A 25257-nucleotide genomic window follows, 5' to 3' on the forward strand; every position below is an offset into this window, starting at 1 on the left:
TAGCGCTAATTTATTTTATTCTAATTTTATTATTTTAAAAAATTGTTATTTTTTACTATAATTCTAATTATTTATATGCATGCTTTTTATTTTCAGGAAAAATGGAATTGTTGTATTGTCCAAATAACTGTGGTCGTTATTATAGTGGTGATTGGAAGAAATCTAGTTTGCAACGTCATTTGAAACACGAATGTGGAGTTCCAAAAAAATTCATATGCTTGATTTGTTATAGACGTTTTGCCAGAAAAACACACCTCAACTCACATACATTAATCAAGCACCAAACTCGAATTTGTTGATTGAATTACTTAATATTCAAAATACAAACCATATCCATAATTTATCAATAATTAATAATGTATTTGTATTACATTCAAATTTTATTACACGTTATAATTATATTAATTTGTTCTCTGATATTGCTAATTCTTATATGGGCTTGCTTTGGAATGCTGGTTATAATATTATGTTGACAGCTTTATGCAATGCAAAATAAATAAATTAAATGTTCGCCGTAATAATATTAGTATATCGTAAAAGTTATTATTTCGTACTTGATCTTGTTTTCATAGATTTTCTGCAATTACTTGAATCAACCAATAAAGACTCTCTTCTGGATCCTGTGTTTTGTCCCAATGACTGCGGACGTAGTTATAAAGGAAAAAGTCGTAAATATGTACTGAAACGACATGTGATGTACGAATGTCAAACACCGCCACAGTTTTCATGTCCTATTTGCTCGCGACCATTCAAGCGTAAAGACGAAATGTCAATACATCAACAAAAGAAACATAACATATTTGAATAACCTTATATAATATCGCACTAACTGTTAACTACATAATAAGTAATTAAAAGTTAAATATGTCAACAATCATTTAATATTCAACCAATAATAGCCATTTTGTTTATAAACCATTTATAATTTTTTTTTTTTTATTAGCTTCCGGTATAAAACCATTATAGCTCAACTATATTCGATATATTAAGTTAGGTAACAGGTTAATAAATATTTTATAATATATATTCGAGTATTTATTTGAGTTGACACCAAAATAGATTGGTACGTAATTTGAGGCGAATATGAACGATTTTAACTTTTTTTTTTAAGGTCGTGAGCATGACATTGCTGATATTGGTTGATATCTTAAAACGTAGTTTATAAATTTCTAGCATAAAAATAGTTTTTTATAAATTATTCCTTTTTCCCATTTCATATTTTATTGTTAGTTTTTTGATCCTTAGTATTTTGAATTTTGATAGTATGTAAACTTATAATGATATAATAACACCGTTGTTTCCTTTTTTTATGTGTCTGGTAAATTGGAAGAATATTTATATTCATAAAATAGTTCAACATTATAAATTAAATTCGTTTTAACAAAAAATAAATATATTTATTATACATGTAAAACATAAATATTAATTTATTAAAATATGAATAGTATGGTCATTGGTCAATGATGGTATTTTCTTTAGAAATATTACCTTTTAAATGATAAAGTACTGTACTGTACCTGCGATAAACCAAATTGTGTCGATAACAATGTAATCCAAGACGTTTCCGGTATCCTACACAGCAGTAGCTTATCCAGGTTAGGTTAGCGATTAGCGACGCCGTGGCAATAATAATAAACAACAGAGATTTCTCCTGGGACCCGAAATGACAGGTATAAATATGTAATATTATGTTATACCTAATGTTTCAATTTCGATAGTTGATAATTTTTTTATATAATAACATAAAGTCAATATACTTAATAAAATTATCAAAATGTTAGGGTCAAGCCATTTTGGGGGGAGGGGGCATAAGCCTTTTAGCCCCCCCCCCTTGGGCACGCCTTTGGACGGGAATAATATTCCGTGTAACACGGTTATGAAGAATTTTACAGTCTATTTACTCTGTAAAGTCACTATAATCAGTATAATCAATTAGCATAAAATCAAATTACTATTACCTAGTACTGGTGGGTAGGTAACTAGAGAACAGATACTAAACATGAATAGGTACTAGAGACTAGAGTATGGTAAAACATTTATTGTTTCAATCCAACCTATTTAGGGCCATAAGGTAGGTAAAATTAAACTTAGGAACTTAGTGACTGAGTCCAATATTTCTATACACTAAAATGTATGAACCAATGTTTAATGATGAGAGTATAAGACTATTCAGTGAGCAAATAATTAAGTGTTAAAATAGTATAATGTATATTTTTGATGATTATTTAAATCATTAAATATAATTAAATGTAAAAAGATTAACTGGTACTTTTTATTATATCTATTATTTAACAACTATAATAGTTAACTCTAACGTCCGTATAACCGTATTTGTTTAATTAGGTTGTTAGGGAACTCGAGCCGGACCATACAAAAAATATTTCTTGTTGGTCGAAAATAAAACATAGTATACCATACATTTTACAATTACATTTTAACGAAAATTGGTGATGACTGATGAGTTATCAACCACGTTTTTTAAGGTCGATTGTAGTTGTGGAACCAGCTATTTTGCATTTTTTTTTCTCTTAAAGAATTTGCATTTCATCCGCGTATACACGTGCCAATCGCTTTTTTAATTAAAGTTCGGGACGGTTCAGGTTGAAAAAAGCGGACCTTACTGAGTTTTATTAGGTATCTAATAATAACATTGAAATATTAATTTTAAAATTATTAAAATAGATTTAATGTTATGTTGCTAGCTGTCATCATAGATTTTTAATTTTTTTAATTTCCATTTAATTTAAGATTTTACAAGCACAACAGTTTTGTGAGCTGAAATTCTAAATTTTTATTAATATATTAAATTATGGGGTTTTAAAATAGGTAGGTATTTAATTAATATTTAGCATATCAAAAGTTAATAAGATAAACTGATTTGTTATAATGTTTTGTAATAACTATTTCTAACAATCCTACACACTCCTTGTATACAGTTAAAATGTTCTTATTATAATATTGTAATGCGTATCTGTACAAATATGGAGTGTTTAATTACAAAAAAAAATTATTTTTTATACCATGCACAAAAAAAAGTAAAATTAGGAATCCTGATAATAATAATTTAAAAAACCTGAGAATCTAATGTTCTATGATCAATATATGCCGGAGACAAAACGTCCATTGAGGGATTTTTGATAGAAACGAAAGTACGGGAGCGAAACGACCATTTACCCATTAAACCCCTCATAAAGTCTCCCTGTGGCTCTATTATCTATTTATAGACTTATAGTTATAGTTTTTTATTTAGCTTCAAATCAGGCACGCCCGCAGATATGCAGCTCAGGGGGGGCAAACAAAATTTTTTTTAAATAAAAACAAATTTAACTTTATATAAAATTACACTATGAGTTCTAATATTTATAAGAAAGAACATACTTAATACATTTTAAACAAAAGGCAGACATTTCAATACGGTCAATATCGAAAGGAAATGTGAACATATATTGGGAATTATAATTTGTAAGATATCGATATCGCAATCGCAGAAACCGCTAATCGGTTTTATTGGTTTTAATATTATATTATCTGTAATTCTGTCGTAAACGTCGTACATTATACGATATAATTTATAATCCCGTTTGCTTTATTGCTTTCCAAGTATTTTGATTTGATTATTATAATATTATGTTTTTCATACAAGATTTCGGCAATTACGCCTAACCAGCCAAAAGTATTGAAAATAATCGTAATGTCTTTTATTGCGATTAAATACCTCCTATATGACTTGTTAGATACAAGGATTATCGAATAGTCGCTCAAGATCAACTTTATGTAAAAAAAACTTCCAATTTCGTAAGTGACACGAAAAATCTCAGGGGGGCAATGGCCCCCACTGGCCCCTCCCTCCGGGCGTCCCTGCTTCAAATTGACAATTAAACAGCTACCCATCTAAATGTATATATATAATATATCGATGACACATTTTATACATTTGTCACTTATTATCATAGGAGTGCGTAGACTCATGTTTCAGGTGTGTTTTTTTACCCCCTACCCCCTTACAAAACTCTCCCTTCAAATAAAAAAATAAAATAGACATACAGTTGGATATAGCGCTTGTCACGACGATTTTTGTGATAAATTGTATAAAAGAAATTTCTGATCTTCCAAAAAAAGTGATTACATCTTTTTATCGAAGTACTTGATACCTACCTAAAAAAATACACAGTGTCTCAATAAGTGTGGTAATAAACTTGCCACACCCGTGCGCATGCTTATGTCACTTGTAAATATTATTTAATAATCAATTTATTACAAACAAAATCTAAAAATAATTAAATAAACGTGACTCAAGTCATACTTATATGTAATTAATCTGTTGATAACATTTTTTTAAATTCTCATATTAGTTATATTAATTTATAATTTTCTCTTTCAAGTTTCAGTTAAGTGTTGACTCAATACACAGGCTACAGGCACCCATCAATCAAATTATATGCTCGCTTCATGATCGAAGTTTTACGTAAATATATAGGTAGGTATAACATTCAGAACGTTCATTGTTTCCAATATGAACAATAAATCCTCGATGAGCGGGAATTACAAAACAGTGAAGTACACTATAGTACCTACACTTCATAAATCTAAAGTGGCTTCTTTGTATCACCGAATCTCCAAATCCAAATGTACAAATCATTCGTCAATGATCAATGAATCTATTCACCGTGTGTATGTGACTGATCAAGATAAATTCAGAAGTATTCGAATCGTTGTGTTATTTATTCAAACTTGATTAACCTATTCTTAACAAGAAAATTGACAACTATTCTTAAGTGCCTTAAAATTACACTAGCTATTAAGTTAGCTATTAATTAAGCTAATTAACATAGTGTTCGCGGGGATTTACCCATTGCGATATCTTCTCAAGGTAATAAAATATATCATAAATCTGTTTTTTTTTTTAACTTACATAGAAAAGGGCTACATGTATTTGGTTTTTAATTAAATTCAATTTTTTATTAACAAATTTAAAAAAAATTATTTTTATTATTTGAAAAAATAAAAATACCTAGCTATTTTATAGAGTTTATTTTGCTGAAAATGTTGACCTTTCAACATTTCATTCTCATTAATCACATAATTTTTAATAATTTTTTTAGTTGATAGATAAAACGACAAAAATTCATAGATAATATATATATTATCTATGCAAAAACTAGTCTTTATCAGGGAGTCGAGTCCCCCTCTACGGCTAATGGGTATAATATTCTCACGGGACACCCCGTTACTGTATACCAATATAATCTTTTTATAATCTACATTGCATTCAAAAACATTATAAAATGCACAAAGACATGGTTTAGCCAAGGTTTCAAGCCCTCAAGGATGCCAATGGTTTTAGCGCCATCACTGTTAATAGACAGGTATCTATATGAGATACATCAAACGGCTGCTAATTGAATCACTTGTTAGGTATTTGATATTTCTACATTTGATTATTCATTCTTATGGTCGCTTGAATTGTAAATCCGTCATCGGTCACGTTCGGATACACATCACACAGCACTACAGTAGCTGCCACACTTTCCAGTTTCTCTCACAATCATTATAGGATCATCTAAGTAGGATTATTATTAGAAACCCAAACCTTCACAACTTAAGTCTTACCACCAATGTCTAAAACTCAACGCTTTGTGAATGTATAAAAAAACGGACATCTACTACTTGTCCTCTTTGTATCACAAACACCAACCTCGACCGCAACATTAAAGAAATTCTTAATTTATCGTCAAAGTTGAATACCTACCATATAGATCTATAAAGAAATATACCATGAAAAACCAGGAATGGTCAGTCCACCTTAATGTCACACTGGCACAAATATGAAAAATAATGAATCTCAGAATTTTGTGTTTGTTACTCATAGTCTACCCCCTCCCTAATGTAAGCCCTATAGATGTAGCTTATCATATTATAAATGTCTTTTAGATTGTAAATGTAAAATTATCATAAAAATATGTAACAATGAATTGTACTTTTATAGCTATCTTAATAAAATTGTCTTTAGTTTTATAATTATATTAATCATCCACAATTTATTATTCCAACATATAATTACAATTCATTATTTATTTATTTTCATATTATTTTTTACTTAATCATCTGTATTTTTTAAATTTGTATTGTTAAGTTATAAAGCTAAAACTTTTAAACTTTTTTGACTAGTATAGAAAAAAAATCTTTGGTTACAATTTTATTTTGTTTTGTTTGTTATCATATAAATGTTTAGTGACAATTAAATGTATATTTAATTATTTAAAAAGACGTTATAATAAGTACCTTGTACCTACATGAATAGGTTATTCAAATATGCCACATTAAAATACCAATGTTATAATGGCATACTTACATAATAATATGATGAATTAAAACAGTTAAACTAATAAATTAGTAATATAACTACTAATTTTATCAAATATGATATTTTAATATGTCTATACATATGTATTATATCGGTACCATGGTAAATCTTTCTTATTTTGGGTTAGCTTTGTTTTGTAGTTATAAGTCTAAGAGCATAAATATTTTAAGTATAACTAATAATAAAATTTAATGCATTTTTCATTTATATATGCAATATTATAATATTAACAGTGCTTTTCTACAAACATGGATGCCATTTTTTACTGTGACATTGAAATCTGACGATAGTTCTTGTCAATTTATTTTGCTAAATAAAACTAATTGTTTTTATTTATTATAATAGATATGATATGTTGGAAGTTAATCAAATTGGAAGAATCCTGCAAGCAAGATCCGGCTATTTGTCCTAACATGTGTGGTCGACGATATGTAGGGGTGGCTAGAAAGTCGCACTTGAAACGACACTTGTTCTATGAATGTGGTGTGCCCAGGCAGTTCAAATGTTCTCTGTGTTTGAAGCAATTTAAACAAAAAGTCCATCTCAAATGCCATCTTTTGTCAATGCATAGTATTATCGAGTGAAATAAGTGATATGAGTGATCAAATTTATGATTTATCTCATTGAGTGCTGATTCCTGAAATTTATCATTGATTATTGAAAATTAAATTAATTGAATTGAATAAGACTTGACATTTTTTATTTTCTATTTTATAAATTCGTTTTTAACATGTTAAAACACAGGGTATATCTTATATAATCAAATTTATTGAACATTTTTATTTTATTTTATTCAATCTTATTCAATCCTATAATAATAATTATTATATATATATACATTTATTATTGTATAGGTATAGCGTATGTACTAATATAAGAGACTTTGTAGTAGGTAACTATATTTTTATACTAAAATAAACTTAAATTAGAGATGGGATTTCATTTAGATAAATTTATCAAACTCTAAATAGTTCTTAGTCTGTTAGATATTAATAATAGAAGTCAATTACTTGAACAAAAAATCAAGTTCAATAGGTATCAATACTATTATAATTAAAGATCGGATTCCCGTACAATTTTATCTTTTTATGGTATGTTCTAAATTCTTCACACAAGCTACAAATCCAAATGAAGAGATGTAGATTAAATTAAAGAAAATTTAATGTTGCATAAAATTTCACGTTTTTGGGTATTTGCACAAAATTACATGTTTTGAGTTTGTTTTTATAAAAATGTACTAAATAGTACTTTTGTATTATTTTTATCATTGCTATATTATGTTGTTATGTGAAGTATTGGATTTCTACATAGTATAATTATATATATATCATATAACTTAATTAAGTTAATAACTACTACAATAGTCGTTAGATTATCGATTACATATAGCTATAGTACTACAGTCTATCCACAGCAGCCAGAAGTCTTAATCAAATATTGTAAAGTCAGTTATATACAATATATACAAAATGTCAGTTGATTATTATTTTATTTAAATCAGGCACATACACGGGGGGTGTTTTGGGTGTTCAAACACACCCTGAAATATTTGGTTTTTGTATGGTTATTTACTTATTCTATTTTTATTTTTATTGTCTTATTATACTTTATTAAACAGGTATAATATCACATTGTGTTTGTAAAAAACCAGCTAAAGCAGAATTGAAATGTAATACTAAAAAAATTAAAATAATATATTTAAATATAGAAGTTAATTGTAAAGATATTCTTAACATAGTAGTGGCTAAGAATTCATGAAAATTAGATTTTTTTTATTGAATAGTTTTTGTTCTATCAATGTTTGTATTCAAAATAATATTATAGATAATTTTCATCGATAAAAATTATATGTTTATTAAAAAAAAGTTCTACTTATCAACAACTAATTTTCTAAAACAACCCCCCAAAATTTTTTTCTGAGTATGTCACTGATTTAAATTAAACTATCTTTTTTTTTTTTTATATTTTAACATAATAGTTAATGCTAACTAATAAAATAATAATATTATATAAAAAAATTAGTTAGTATTGAAAAAAACAATTTGAAGTATCTATAATGAAAATGTTGTTTTTGCACATTTTAACATTTTAATTGCATGTTTTTTAGGTAGCTGTACAAAAATCCGATCTTTAATTATAATACATACAATATTTTTTTGTATATAATAAATTGTGTTCCAACATTGATAATAATTATTATTATAAATTGTTAAGAGTTAAGACAGGGTATATTCTTGTTTAAAATTAAAATGGATATTAATATATTACAACATCACATATTAATTTCAAAAGTTCAAAAAGTTAAGGTAAAAAAATGAATTTGAGAGCAATAGTTTGAAAAAAATTGACATTCTGCTTATCGTTAATTTTAATACATTATATTATTATATTTATTACTTATGGTAAGTAAAATAAGAGATTATTTAACCAAACCATGTAAAATCTCATGTTTTCAGATTGTTGATACTTATTAAAAACCTACCTAGTAATTATTAATTGAGTTAAATTGTTCTATTTTTGACTTGGTAATATTAATTATACTATATTTATATATTTTTATTACTTTTGTTTTTGACAATTTTATTTAGTTTTACAATTTAATTTTTTTTTTTCAATATAGTATCTTATTTGTTGTGTATATATTATCTATGTTATTATATGATTATACTTGAATTTATAATTGAATAAAATATAAATATTATAATTGTTCTCAAATTCTTTATAACTTGTAAGTATGATAATTTTATTATTTTAGTTTTATTTAATAGGAATGCTGAATGTGTTGATTATACAATGGTTTGTGTGTGTTTCATACATGTGTCTATGTTATGCTTTGATTTTCTTCTTCAGTAATTATTGTGGTAGAAAAATAAATCTAGTAGTTGAAAATTTATAAAACCTTATATTTTTATAGCTATGAATCAAAAATGCAATGCAAGGTTTTTGCATAGATACTTCTAAGTGTAACCAAAAAGTTTAAAAAATGTACAAAGTTTATTTTAGTTAAATTATATTATTAATTAGGTATTAAAACGAATAAAAATAATTTTAGTTATTTTTTTGTAATTCAAAAATATTGTTTGTGGGTACTTGAAACTTTTAAACTATACTATTGTATTTTATACACAATGAAATTTCCAAATGCAATTGAGCAAAGATTAATTTAATCTAATAAGTGATATAGTACTAATGCCTATCAGTAAAGTATATTATTTTGGTTATGATAATAACTTTAATTAATATATTAAGTAATATTATAAGCTGTTAAGCTTCTTTTGTTCGAAATCATTTTTCATGTATAACGATTTTATATCATCGAATTCAAATTTAACACATCCATTACACTCTGGCTTATCTAGAGCTAATGTAAAGTAGAGTGTTACCCACTTGCCCACTTTTTTCAGTTTGATTCATTTTAATTTATTTATTTTTGTAATTATTAAAAATAGCTGTTCTAGTATCAAAAAGGCAATGAAATAATTATGTTATTTCAAAACAAAATTTGGTATTTTTGTTTAAAGTGGTGAGTATATAATAAAAATATAGAAGAGATAAATTAAGTGACAACAATATTAGGAATGTGTCATAGAATTACAAATTACAATTTACTTGTGTACTTGTTCATATTTTATAAGTTTAAATTTTTTATCTAATTTAATTTGGAACTGATTTAATATCTGTGTTCTATCAAATTATTATTATACCAGACATTGCAGAATTATCATTAATCATACTCTGAATTTACAAATCGATATAATTCAATTTTTAAACATGTATTAGTAACTATAAATTGAGCTTTAAATATAATAATAAAATATAAATATGCATTGTTCATGTTTTATAATTAATTCAAGAGATTTTGATTAGCTTAATAGCTGATATATTTCATATTTTAGTCATGAGTAAAACTATGTAAGCAAATTTTAATCTACTCAGGATTTACTAATATCTATTATAAAATGTTTGATATTTTAGTTGGCATAAGCTTTAACTATATACATTCTTATAATATAATGATTTTAACGCTTGTGTCTTGTTTAATTTTTCTAATTATCTGTGCCTATATAGGCAATATACTATATATGCCTTTTATGTGTAAATACTTGGTATAACCACAGAATATATGAAATATTCTGTAGTGTAACTATAAACCAAGAAATACTAGCTTAGCAATCATTTTAATTGTTTGATAATAAAAAACTTAACCATAAGTGAAAAACATGAGTGGAGCCAAATCTTTATGTATAAAAAAAAATGCTAATAAACATACAAATTTTATTTTATTATTTTATTATATATTTACTTTTAAAATTTATTTCCAGATTGGTCATTTTACAAGAGATTCGAATGTCCAAACATGTGTGGCAGAACTTATAAAAGGAAACAATATGTTGCAAGACATTTAAAATATGAATGTGGAGTGATACCAAAATTTGATTGTAGTATTTGTGAGAAAAAATTTGCTTATAAAGAATCACTTAAGGGTCATTTAATCAAAATACATAAGTTAATTACCTACTAAATAATATTTAAACTTACTATATTTCGACCTCTATAAGGTTTTATTTGGGATAATAAAGCTTGACTTTACTCATGTACAATGAATTTTAATAGTCTTAAAACACTTTTTTATCTGTAAGCGATTGTTTATTTAAAAAAAAAAAAATAACAAAAATTGTTCTAAATTTTTTTGTAAAACAAATTATAGTTTTGTATTTTATAATTTATTTTAATTTATCTTTAATATAAATGTTAAAATGTTATATAGCATTAAGTTATTTTATATTTTTTATTCATTAACGGTTAATGCAATTTTGAATTAAACAGTGCTTTATAAAACAAAAATATTATTATATATAATTATAAAAACTACAGATTATCAATAGAATTTATTTGCTGAAATTTGAACTATTGTTTATTATATTATGTTTGTTTATTTATATAAGTATACAACTATAGTGTTATGTAAATTATGTACAGTATTATTATTTTCAAATTCATTGATTTAAAATTGGCTTGGCAAGTTAAAAAGCAACAATAATCATACAACCTAATGAATAAGGTTTCAATAATAATAAGACTAAAGAATGTCAGTGATGTTAATATTTTTGGGCGATGTTGTATATTTGTACCCAGAAGCTGTATGGGTATAGTTTATGAATTTTTGAATGTGACAAAAATTCAATGAACACCTACCTATAATAACTATTATTATATTGATTATAAATTATATAATTTATCATAATAAAGATAAAATACATAGGTACTAAAAGTTATGTAGTATCAAAATTAAGAAAAATATCTTAAGATGGCTCAGCAAGGTCTAAACCCTTCTAAGCAACCACGTTCATTTACGCACATGTATACAAGAGTGTCATATTCCATTTATAATTGCAAATATATATTAATACATTTCAAACTCCAATGTATTATGTGGTGTTAAATTCACTATATAATATATATGCTTATTAGATGTAGAACCTTATTTCAGCTATTTTTTTTTTTTTTTATTGTTTAAAAACAATTAGAGCCTCGATCCCACGGCACTTTATGCAGTAAGCAGTCCTTCTATATTCTATTTCTATTGTACCAAAAAACAAAAAAAATAAAAAAGGTTTCATGTAGAATCGATATTCAACCTAATAATAATAATAAGAACCAAAGAACCTAATAGTTAGTTAAAAATACAAATGTACCTACCAGTTTGATATGCTACTTAAGATTTCCTCATAATTCGTTGATTTTTCATTCTTAGAACCCATAAATACAGTCAAGATTAATGCAGTTGAATGCATTTTCAAATTTATCAAAAGGTATCCTGAACCGAAGGCTGACAGAGTTAAATCACAGTATAAATTTGTTAGAAATGAATAGAAAAAACTTCTAAGTCTTCATGATGTTTTACCTTTGGTAAATGAAAATTTTAATGATCTTTTGATTTTTATAAAATATATTTATGCCTATCAGTTACCACAGCTTTAATAGAAAGAAGTTTTTCAAAACTGATACTTGGTAAGGATATTTTTTTATACTTTTTGAATTTATAGTATGATTTACATTATTGTTTTTATATTTCAGGTGAAAATTAAATCGAGAACAGTAATGATTAATGATGGGTTAGTTAAGTTACTAAGTTAAGATAAACTCAAAGAGAAATTTGCTTCTTATTATAGAAGAAAAAATTTAAGTTAATTTTTTGCTTAAAAATGACCTTTATATAACTTAAAATTACATCGGTTTAAAAATAAATTAACTTAAAATAATTGTGCTGAAGATATAAAATGTTGCAATTGCATATTTTATTACTTTAAATATTGCCAGTTGCACCTCTGAGTATTAAAGGAAAAGGTATATCTTTAATATAATAATATTATGTTAGCAAGTAAATCAGTAAGCTACAGTACTATACCACATGGTACCCGCCGTTTTTCCCGAATCGAAATTCCCGAATGAATTTTTTCCCGACGGTTATTGTTCCCGAAATAAAAAATTTAAAAATTTACTGGTGTATTTTCTATGCATTATATTTATTTATATATTTTGCTGGTCTTCAAGCCACATATAATGACCCAGATGATCGTTCGTTGAAATATTTTACACACAGGATGCTAGCGTTGGCTTTCGTGCCTTTGACTGAAGTTTCTCGCATTTTTTCTCTATAGAAAAATGATGCGCCTGAAGCTCTATCACCTATAATGGAATATTTCGAAAAAAATTATGTTCTTGGGGTAATAGCTCGAGGAAGAAGACGAGGGATTCATCTACGTTATCCGCCAGAAATTTGGGATCAGCACCAAGCAGCTCTGACTGGTTCGCATAAGACCAACAACGTAAGCGAGGGGTGGCACAATCGCTTCCAGCTCGTCATTGGAAAACATCATCCTAACCTTTACTCAGCTCTCGGTGAATTTCAAAAAGAACAAGGTGATGTAGAGATACTGATCTCAGAGCTGAGTTTAGGGCGAAAAGTGAGAGCTCAGTTAAAAAGAAAATGGCGAGACTTTCAGATGCGAATTATGGCTATAACTGCTAACTTTAATACATACCAAGAATTACATTTTCTGAAGGCAATCGCGCATAATATTGTTTTGTGATATTATTTATCAATTTTAAAATATTAAACATTTGGTACATTACAGGATTTTTATATTATATTTTTATATTTTATGCGTATTATAATTTAATTATTTCAAAATATTTCATTTCACTACAGGATGTATTATATTATATTATTAATTTTACCAATTCATTTTTATATTTTATACGTATTATAATTTATATTCGGGAAAAAAGGTTTTGGGTTTTCGAATTTTCGGGTGTAATACTATTCGGGAATTTTGATTCGGGAAAAAATCCATTCGGGAATTTCGATTCGGGCAAAATACCGGTAACCATACCACATTTCAACTTTTGATGCATCACAAACATTTTTTTTTTTACATCAAACTATTAATTGAGTTTTGCTCCCTCCCCCAACCTTAAAATACTGGCTACACCACTGGGGAAAACCACTAGAAAATTGATAAATTTACCAAGATTAATAATTCAAATCAAAATAAACCTAATATTAATTCAAGTCATTCATCCGTTACAGTGACCTTTGCAAGTACACTCAAAATTTATTGCACAACAGAACAATATTACCATTGTAATATTACTGAGGAACCTATTACCAGAGTTCCTCAGGTTTCATTGTTTAATTTGAAAAATTTTAGGACTTTTGGACTGAAACATTTAACACATAACACAAATAATAAATGATTGGATAAAAATATTTTATATGGGCATTTTATAGACAAGCGCATCTCAAACTTGTCATGATATGACCCATTTTAGAGATTATTTTTATTATTATTTTTTTTTTTGAAGCGGGCTCATGAATTACTTTTCTTTTTTAACACATTGACGGATAGTCGTTAAAAAGTACTGCTGTATCAGTATTCTAGTTTGGTGATGCCAGAGCACACTTTAGAATTCAGATATAATAGTACTGCTATAGCAGTACTCGAAAACCGACCAAAAATGGACACTACTGCTATAGCAGTGGTTTTTTCAATGGTATCATATGAGAGACAAAATCTTTTTAACATGATTGTGGTAGTACCATTGATTATAAATACATACTACTATTCTAGTTGTATCTAGAACTTCTCATAAGCTTTTTATTATATTTTAATTTTAAAGCGAGTTATGAGTATTTTAAAATTGTAAATTATTTCTTATTTGTATATCTTAAAATACTCAAACTCGCTTTAAAATAAAAATATAATAAAAAGCCTTAGATAATAATGATACATTTTACTTTTATAATAGGTTCAATTCACTTTAAATTTTAAACTAATGGAGCTAAATGTGATCTGCTGAGCTTAAATTTTGGTTCGTTACACACTTGTAAGATGAAGACAACACATTTGAGTGTAGTGTCCTCTTGAATCATTTTGAAATAAAATAGATCTGAATGTATTCTTACAGCAGTCTAAATCTGTAAAAGAGTTGTTTTATGTATTGGCCTGCAGTAGTGTACTTATAATATTTGTTAGAATCAAAAATTACTACATACTCGTGGGGGACTTTGTTCGCCATACCACACACATTTTGTTTTCTTATTTAAGTAGCTACATTAGTACATTAAAATGAGTATTAAACTATAAATTATACATCCTGCTTTAATGTTATAAATATACTTAAGCTAATAAAAATACTTACTATTAACTTTTATCAAACAATAGTATATTATTTTACATGAACATATTATATAAATTTTTCAAATTTTATCTAAAACATAAAATTTAACATACACTATTTGTATATATATTGTAAGGTTAGGCGGGGCAAAATTTATACATATCTAAGTACTACCTGTGCATATTTGCCTGTGATTATCAAAGGTACCTGAATTCACGGTATTATTATTTACACATGTTACTATTGTTGTATTTTTTATAACATAAATAATGTAGGTATTTAGAAATTCCACAATTATTCTTAAGTTAAATCTCACAGTTTATAAATTGCTAAAATGTTATTTATTGTTATGTTAAATTTATTTATAGGCAATATTTGTTATATGACAGATGAACAGTTTTTCTTCTTTGTAAGAAGTAAGAACTACAGTGAATAAGAATGATCAGATTACGTGTGTGTTATATAATCATCTATACCATTTAAAAATTCAAAATAATTATTACGAACTGAGAGTTATGCACAAAGAGTCATAATTCATACTTCTTTGAACCTTCAATTAATAAGGCATTATTATGGCATTATTTTATAACAGTTTAATTGTACATGAATATTATTATTCTGAAGTATTAAAATTTATTTTTTGGAAATCACAGGAATATATATTCATTTCTTTTATAACAAGTTGGTTAATAGTTTTAACTTCAAAAGTAAATGTATTATAAAATTTATTTTATTTTTTACTATTTATTATTTAATGTTAGGAAATGTCCAGTCTTAAAAAGTCGGAAACTATGTCTTTTAAGAAATGAGAATATGCAAATTCAATAATTATTTGTATATTTTTCCAAATGCCAGGAACATAAATAATATAAATCCGTCATAATAATAAAAATAATTTTTGTAGCAGACAATTTTTCAGCATCTTTATGCTTTCTTTAAACTTATTTAATTTTATAGATTCTTGTATTTATATTTGATCTGTAATAATATGCATGGTTTACACATTACATAATGCATAGTTTTAAAGTAATTCTATAAATTCTATGAGGCACAGTAGTAAACATAATAATTAATGCATTTTTTTTTCTATTATAGATGAAACATACTCAACATTAGATCCATTATGCCGATTCTTTTGTCCAAATAAATGTGGACGCTCTTACAAAAGGAAAAGTGGACTTACCCAACACTTAAATTATGAGTGCGGAATTGAACCAATGTTTCAATGTTTTCTGTGTGAAAAAAAATGTGCTCAAAAGTCAACTATGAAAATGCATGTGAAAAAAGTTCATAAAGTTATGGAACAAAATATTGTACTTAAGTGGTGATTATTTTTAAAAAAGTGAAAATAAAATATAATTAAAATATCTAACCTATGTAGGTATGTACGTCTAAACATATTTAATACCTAATGTTATAAAATTACAGTTAAACTTTGAATTGAATTGAATTTTTTATTTAACTTAAATTTCAACATTTTTTTTATATGTTTAAATTATATTTGGCCATATGTAGGTATTAAGTTGCTTATTAGTTATTGCATTTTAAGAAAGTATTATTAATATTATTTATGCTTCTATTAATTATTTTATGCATATTTATGTGTATTTAATGAAATCTAAGAAAAAAGTTCCTAATTTTTTATTAAGAATAAATACAAAATGAATGACTTTGTTTAAATTCATATCCAATTATGGTATTAAGTATACAACATCTAATTCTATCACTGTGCTGCAAGGATCTATTTGCTCGAAGTTCTATAAAATATTATTTTAAAGTTATTTAATAGTTTGGATTTGTGTATTTAATTAATATTAATAATTTATTTTATTGTATGGTAACTATTTTTTTAAGCTGAGGCCTTTTGTGATTATAATATATTTTTAAATCATCTATTTTCCTTTAAATGAAGCGCTGATTAACCTATTTAACTATGAACACACTCTAAATAAGTTATTTAGCCATATACTACACATTACAGTGGCTAAGAGGCTGATACATATTACATGGTTTTAGACCACTATCAATAAAAAAAAAAAAACAGTCCTGTTTGAAAATTATAATTTATAACGTATTAGTCACACTGGCGTACATATAATTTAATTTCATGAAAATATGTCAACCATAAGGCCCTTTTCATTAACAATTGATGAAACTAAGCTATTTATAATGACTAGGACATCGCACATCCCATGACATATGCATGCGTTATTAATCTGATTAACGCATAACATATCAAAATATATGTTCAGCAGCTCCAATTTAGCGCTGTTGATATTAGAGCGAACTGACTTATTTTGAAACCTAAAAAGCTAATATTATAATAATTCTATAATCTAGATCCTATATAGAACACCTTGTTGGTTTTATAATTTTCAAGCATGAGCAACATTAAAAAAAAATACACCTTAAAATTATGAAGTTGGGTCATTGGACACCATATAATTTTTCAGGGCTAATTCATCACTAAAAATTTGGATAGGTACTTATTTTAACACGGATTAAGATAATATATAATATATAAAATATATACGTTAGAATCATAGGGGCCCAAGACGTGCTGCCCAAATGTACCCATTCCTATGGGATGCTATGAATAATAATCACGTGAAAATAAATTGTACTTTTGGCTATACTGTTTTTCACCCACGTGCTCGATAACAAGTAATATTATCTAAAATAATAACAATAATAACAATAGACAATTTTATTATCATTACACTACGTATCTAGATTGATAGCGTAGTTGTTCCAACCTTCCGAGTTCGATAGTTTATGCCAATATGCCCTTTTATGCGCTGTGGTCTGTGAATACTAAGTTGGTTTTTTAGTTCTTAATTGATTACTTGTTACCATCGTCCGTCTGTCTGGATATTATGTTTCCATAATTATTATTATATTCTTTGTTATTGTTTATTTATTTACAAGTTATAATTTACTTTTTAAATCTTCCAATAAGTATTTATTTTTGAGCGGTGTCAATAGATATATTTTTACTATGATGTAAAAAGTTGGTAAAACAAGTACACTATCTCAAAAATGCTAATTTCAAAATCAAAATCAAGGAATTTTTTATTCTATTCCTGTTTATAAATATTATAATAATTTTGATAAATTAAATGTTCACTTAGAATAATCTATCTAAGTCAAATTATTAAGGTCCTATTTTTACGTACTTAGCTGTAATGGCATAAATAATTATTTTATGAAGCGGCTGCCTCATGAAAAATTTAGGTAGGTACTTATTTAAGGTCATTGCTTTATAGGAAAAAAGTTCAAGACACCACTTGTAATTAGTAATATGATTTTATAAAGTAGAAATCTTGAATTTACATTATTTATTTTTAGTTAACCAGGCTTATTTCGCAACTGTTGAAATTTTTTCTGTTTCAGTTTTTTCTTTGAGATTGCTACATGCTCTAATATTTTATATAATATAATATGAACTAGGTCTACATTCCTAAAATATACACACAATTATGTAAAGAATGCACAACAATATACTCTGTTAAAGTGGGTAAATTTGGAAATCCAGCATTCATTAGGTTTCTGGTTAGGCTGACAAATGAAACATAAAAACATAAAATATATGACATTTTGTTACATATTTCTGTTATACACAGTAGATATATTATGTGATATCATCAAGTAGGTTGGTCTTGGTGAACAACAATTTAAGTATTAAGGTTTGGGACTGTATATTATACAATTTATTCCATTTTGGGATAATACAGTTGTTATATAAGTGTTGTTTAGGCATGTGATGGTGCAGTATCTGATACTACGGTTCAATATATTATAAACTATCACACATATTGTGAGAATATGATTTGTGTCTTTTCAAATGATCATCAATACCTTGAAAGGGAGGGAACTGAATTATCTCAATATTCAGACGTGATTTTTCAGAGCTACAGCAAGTGCCAAACACATTTAAGTTACATTATTTTAAGAATAAAATAAAATATTTGGAGCTATAATAATACTTCAAAATATTTAAATTATATAAACTTGTTATTGTATCATTTCATCTCTTTATAAAAAAATTGTATAGTTACTTGTTAAATAATATGTGATCTATCATAACTTACGTATTGATATTAAACTCAAATTATGTTATGTAGCTATATACAATATGTTCTATACTATAGTGGTATAATTAAGAATTTTCCTTGGTGATAGGATGGGGATAGACATTTTTTACAAATTAATTTAAATTTTCAAGTGCAGTGATGAGGGATAGCTTAGAATATATATTACAAAGGCTCTTGGAAGGATAAATCCCCCTAATGCCTCTTTAATTTTGCCCTTAACATACATATATGTTTCTATATCCATATTGCTAATGATTTTTATTTACATTTATAAATTTATAATAATACTTCATGTTATATCATAGTTATGTTAACATTTTCATGATACTGTTTAAATCTTACTTGACAATAAAATGACAAACATGATAGTTGTGTTGAGTTATCTATTAAAAATGCTTTTTGATTGCTTATAATTTATTACTACAATCAATTGAATATATATAATGCTAAAATTATTATTTTATTATTAATATTTACTATTTGTATTTCAGTAAGTCGATATAATAACAGTGCCAAACAAAAATATTTTGGTGAAGATGCATTTAATTGTACTCAATGTGGGCGTACATACCGTCGAAAGAAAAATGTGATAAGTCATATGAAATATGAATGTAACAAAGATCCTCAATTTGTTTGTACAATTTGTGGCAAAGCAACTTATTATCGATCTAATTTTAAAAAACATATGATTACATCACATCACATCTTCATGGCATAGATGAACTAATAAGATTATGACCTACAATTATAATCTTTTTTTACATATTTTCCAAAAATAAAAGAATTATAATTTATACATAGTAATCATTCTATTGATAAATATGTTTTAATTAAATCCTATAAATAAATCTAAAATTCCAAATAATTTATATTTATACAACATAAATTGGCATATTTAATCATATTAAATGTTTTTCGAAACATTGTTAATTATTTAAGAAATTTGGATGTATTTTTTAATAATTTATTACTAAACAATAGTTATTTCATTTCAAGATAATTATATTATCAATGATAAATCAGAAAAAAATTGTAGATTTAATATTTTTAGATACAGAATTTAAATTTCCAAAGCTTGTAATTTAGATAGATGTACCTAAGTACTTGTTGAAATTTTCAATTGTGGTTTTTGTTGCAATTAATAATTTAAAGCACAAGTAATGTATATTGTGTTGCTTTTGGTATGTGCTTGATTAAACATACTATTTAACAATCACCATATTTATTTAATTTTGTTTGTACCTTTTTTTCTTATCACAGTAAGAACTTTAGAGATCTTTAGTAGAGATAAACTTTTTACACATTTATGCTAGTGGATTTAAATGTTTATATACAAACATTTTTTTTTTTTTTTAATTTTCACCTTTCATTTATTTTACATTCTATAACTTATTTTTAACTAATTTGTTGTTGTATGTTTAGATATTTGGATTCAGAATAATGGAAAGTTATATAACTGCCCAAACAAGAACTGTCACCGCAATTATAAAACTAAACCAGGCTTATACAACCATTTAAAATATGAATGTAATGTACCGCCAAAATACCATTGTAATATCTGTAACAAAAAATTTAAACAACCAGGAAACTTTAAAATCCACATGAAATCACTTCATTTTGTAACATTAATTAAAATTTAAAGATAAAATGAATTGTTATTGCAAAGTAAACATTAATTCAAGTGGTACTAGATGTTCTTAGAAAAACACACTGATGTTTTTGAGTCTGTTATGTGCACATATCATAGGAAATTAACATTCTGTATACAAAATAATTATTTTGGTTTTTAATATTTAAATGCTTTCACATTTTTAGATAAAGAACATTTTCAAAAATTTATTATTATAATTTTTTTTATTATAAAACATTATTATTATTTAATGTGTGCCATTTTAGAATTTGATGGATGTTAAAGTAAGTTTTCCTTTAGATTGAAAATGTTAAATTATTGATCATTCAGAATATAAATTTCCTGTGTATGTGATAGGTAACAAATGAGTATATCTTTGTACTATATTATATTAATTATTTCCGTGATATTTTCTGTATTGTATATATTAATTTCATATGGATAAAATTATAATTCTTTTATGTATATATAATTTTAAATTTATGTATAAATATTAATTATTTTTACTTATCAAAATGTACTATACATTTTAATCATAATTTTAACTTATTATTGTATTTCAGCTGTGCAATTTAAAATGGTCATATTGTGAAATCGATTTGTTCTTATTTCACTGCTTAGTAAAAGTAATCTTACTGTAATTGTACAGGTGTTTTATAGAATTTATTGAATATTGTCCTATTGTTGTATTTTGTTATAATTTCTTAGTTTTGCAATTGTTTAAATATATATCTATACTATTTAAATTAAAAATTGAATCACCTTCATAATATTATATTACCTATAAATTATTCTGATACAAGAAATAATAATAATTACCCACATTATTGTAAAATTCTTCAAACTTAATTAGTAAAATTTATTTTAAGCTTTTTTTTAAAAAAAAGAAGGCAATTTTTTCTAATTTCAAACTTGGAATAGTTTAAAAATAAGCTTTTTAAACTGTATTTCTTCAATTCAACTTTTATTATAACAGTGCATGATTTATCCTTAGACAATTTTTAACATTAACTTACCAACAATATTATTTTTATTTGCAGTTATGCCATTATTATTCAACCCAAAATCTGGAAGAATGAATAAATACCCTGGTCCATCTTCAGATGGTCTTTTTTACTGTACAAACCAATGTGGAAAAAAGTATAAATCTAAACAAGCTATCAGTGTACATATGCGTTATGAGTGTGGTGTGAAACCTAAATTTTACTGTCAAAAATGTAACAAATATTTTAAACAACCTGTCAGTTTCAAAGCTCATCAAATGAATGTACACAAGTATGTATTTGAATATACACAATTTAAGTGATCTATATAGTATCATAATTATAATAAATTCATAACTTTTTATAAAGTTTTATTAATTTAATCTAATAAAGAACTTCCAAAATATGTATACTTAAAGTTCTACAATTAAAAGATCTTATATAATATATGTATGGTGTTGACATGAAAAAATAACACTTAAAAAAAAAAAAATGTTTAGATCTACTTTGAATTTTTTATCATTGATTACGTCAATTTTAAAATAATGTGAATGGATACATTTTTAATATCATTTTAAAATTGAACTTGAGCACTTGTTAAAAACTTGTAATCATCGCCATTAATATCAAATATGAGTACAGATAACTATCCCATTTCATTAACATTTACAATTTGTATCACTTATACAACAATAAAATTGTATAGGTATATATGTTTTTAATTTATAAAATGATTTACTTAACTATAGTCGCTTCAAATATAATACATATTTTTGGTTCTTACGGTATTTAATTTTAATTTCTGATACGTCATATTTAAAATTTATGAATTCCTCAATTTTATTTAAACTTATATATTGTATGTTATACTATAATGTAATGAACTAAAATAACTGATAAGAGGTTTTTACAACTGATATATTCCTCAAAAAATTATTCATTTAATTTAATTACAAATTAATATTTTGCTTTATTTTGAATGCATATATTGTATTTATTACAATTATTTATTATTGACATACCTCAGTAATGTCTTCTAAGCAATTAAATACATATATAAATATATATATTTGTTAAATATATATGAATTATAATGTTAATGAATACTTTTCAGTCTGATAGTTTGATGATTGAACTTGAAAGTTGTATTTTTATCCATCATCCAAGTTGAAGTTATTTTATTCTGACATTTTTTTGCTGTAAGTACAAAATAGTTATTATTATATTACTTATTAGGAATAAATACAATTTATGAAACATATTTGATTATAATATTTAATCATGAAACTTAATTGTTGTAATTAACTAACGAATAACACCTCAAAATTGATTTGTAAAAAATAAATAACTACCTTACTTAATTTAAAATAGTTATTAAGAGACTCATTTTAAGTCATTCTCTCTACTCATAAATATTTGGGCAGTAGTAAAACAATTATGGTCTTCGATTATATTTTTTGTTAGGCCACTTGTTCACTTGTTGGATACTCAATATGAAAGTGAAAAATAATAAGTAAATAATAATAGTATTACTGATAGTACTTGTGCAGGGTTGACATTGTTGGCAATAGCTTTTTCAGCGACCAGTGCAAGTATTATTTCAGCACCCTTCATCCTCTTTTTAAACATATAAACAGGCAACTAAACACCTCCCTTGATTTTGGTATCCCTGTGCCTTCGCACATGTCTATAGTATCTAAAGCCGGCCCTGTACTTGTGTTTATTATAAATGTTGATGGGTGGGTAGTGGATCAGTCTTAGGTTGTAAACAGGTTATTTCACTATTATTTGTTTTTAATTACTTTTATAAAGTATTGCTTCATGATATTTACTTTGAAACAACTTAAATTATAAAATTTTTATCTTTTTATCTTTATTTCTAAATAAAATATTAGTAATTATTAATCATGAAATGTGAATTACATAAAATATGTTTTATATTATCTAAGTATAATTTAAAATGTCGAATTATCATTAAACTACTATAAAGTATTTAAATTAATTTCTAAAAGTATTATTAATAAAGTATATATTATACTACTAATGTTATTACATGTATAAACTTATTAGAAAAAAAAATTTGATATTTTGATTCAATTTAATTGTCCATTTTATTTTTTATTATAGTATATAATATGTATAATGTATTTATTTTTAAAGTTTGAATAATATACTTACAATGTTTTATCCCTTTTTATTATCATCATATGCAATATTGTCATACCATTATTATTATAATAGTAGATAATGTTTGTTTTTAATCGCATGAGTTTTCTTATGTTTAATAATCATTATAATCTAACAAATAAAGAATATATCTAATAATAATTTGTAAATTTAAAAAATGTTCACAGGTTGTTTATTCCATTTACCACGGTATTCATGTGAGAAATGTGGTAATTCATATAAATATAAAGCAAACCTCCGTAGACATGAAATATATGAATGTGGTATTGAGAAAATGTTTATTTGTACAATTTGTGAACGTAGATTTCATCAAAAATCTAATTTAAATAGGCACTATAGCTTATTACACAATTTATGAGTTTAGCATAGTAAATATAATCAAATACTTCATAATATGTAAAAAAAAATGTGTGTTGATTTGTTTTTTACTACTGTAGTATTCATCATAAAATATCATTCTTATCTTGTTCTGGATAATAAACTATGATTGATTTCTGTCAGCTTTTCTCGTCCTTTGTTCATTCATCTACCCTTTGTCATCAATTCCTCACAGTCTATTATATTCAATCTTTTTAGATAAAAATCATATAAAACAAATCAAATTCTACTTATTCTAATTGTTACCCCATTCCTCTTCTTGTTCTTATTTGTTATCATTTTAGAAACACTGTGATATAGAAAGAAAAATCAATTTCGCACAGCCTAATGTTATAATGGTGATAATATAACTTGGTAATATATTTGTAACAATATGCCAGTATGATCACACATACATATATATATAGGGTTTCCCACAGAGATCTGACATTCTGACAAATGAAATAACTTTTGTTCTAATCAATATTTTTTAAAAATTTCTTTTAAATTTAATTCATAGACACTTGCGCTACATTTTAGAATACATTTTTTATTTTTTAATACTGAAAATAAAAAACTTAAAAATTGATAAAATTTTTTTTCGAAATATTCAATATAGCCAATTGGTAAATATGATTTTTAGAACAATTTATATGGTAAAAATATTTATTTAAGTCAAATGGCTGATTTTTTACAATTTTTTTAAATATCAATATTTTCGTTAAGTAAATTGCGATCTAGTTTATGTTAGTAACCTTGTAACTTCAAATAATAATGTTTTTTAAAAATATTTTATAAGAACATTTTTAAATAAGTGCATGTTAAAATCTATTTTTTTTTTTATTGTATTTATTTTAATAATATGTGATGTACTAATAAACTATAAATTACTATAATTTACCTAACAAAAATATTGATATTTAAAAAAATTGTAAAAAATCAGCCTTTTGACTTAAA

General features: G+C 25.2%; 2 protein-coding genes and 1 long non-coding RNA gene across 3 annotated transcripts; all 3 read left to right on the forward strand.

Annotated features, from left to right (window-relative positions):
- The first annotated feature begins 4382 nt into the window (after positions 1-4382).
- Positions 4383-11782, forward strand: LOC149055303 (uncharacterized). The gene is made up of 3 exons (XR_016191959.1): positions 4383-4870; positions 6710-9887; positions 10687-11782. It is a non-coding gene; the product is annotated as an uncharacterized LOC149055303 (long non-coding RNA).
- A 14-nt stretch (positions 11783-11796) lies between these two features.
- Positions 11797-15620, forward strand: LOC149055304 (uncharacterized). The gene has a single exon (XM_089228862.1). The coding sequence runs from the start codon at positions 13060-13062 to the stop codon at positions 13456-13458; it is 399 nt and encodes a 132-aa protein (XP_089084988.1). The 5' UTR covers positions 11797-13059; the 3' UTR covers positions 13459-15620.
- A 1064-nt stretch (positions 15621-16684) lies between these two features.
- On the forward strand, positions 16685-24443 carry LOC149055305 (uncharacterized). The gene is made up of 6 exons (XM_089228863.1): positions 16685-18283; positions 19635-19729; positions 20566-20670; positions 21814-22048; positions 22871-22955; positions 24111-24443. Exons 2-5 carry the CDS (start codon positions 19699-19701, stop codon positions 22881-22883), a joined length of 384 nt encoding a protein of 127 aa, XP_089084989.1. The 5' UTR covers positions 16685-18283; positions 19635-19698; the 3' UTR covers positions 22884-22955; positions 24111-24443.
- The last annotated feature ends 814 nt before the right edge of the window (positions 24444-25257 follow it).

This window comes from Diuraphis noxia, unplaced genomic scaffold, assembly GCF_037042655.1.
Source record: "Diuraphis noxia isolate RWA-SAM2 unplaced genomic scaffold, SU_Dnox_SAM2 contig0005, whole genome shotgun sequence".
Taxonomy (NCBI): Eukaryota; Metazoa; Arthropoda; class Insecta; order Hemiptera; family Aphididae; genus Diuraphis; species Diuraphis noxia.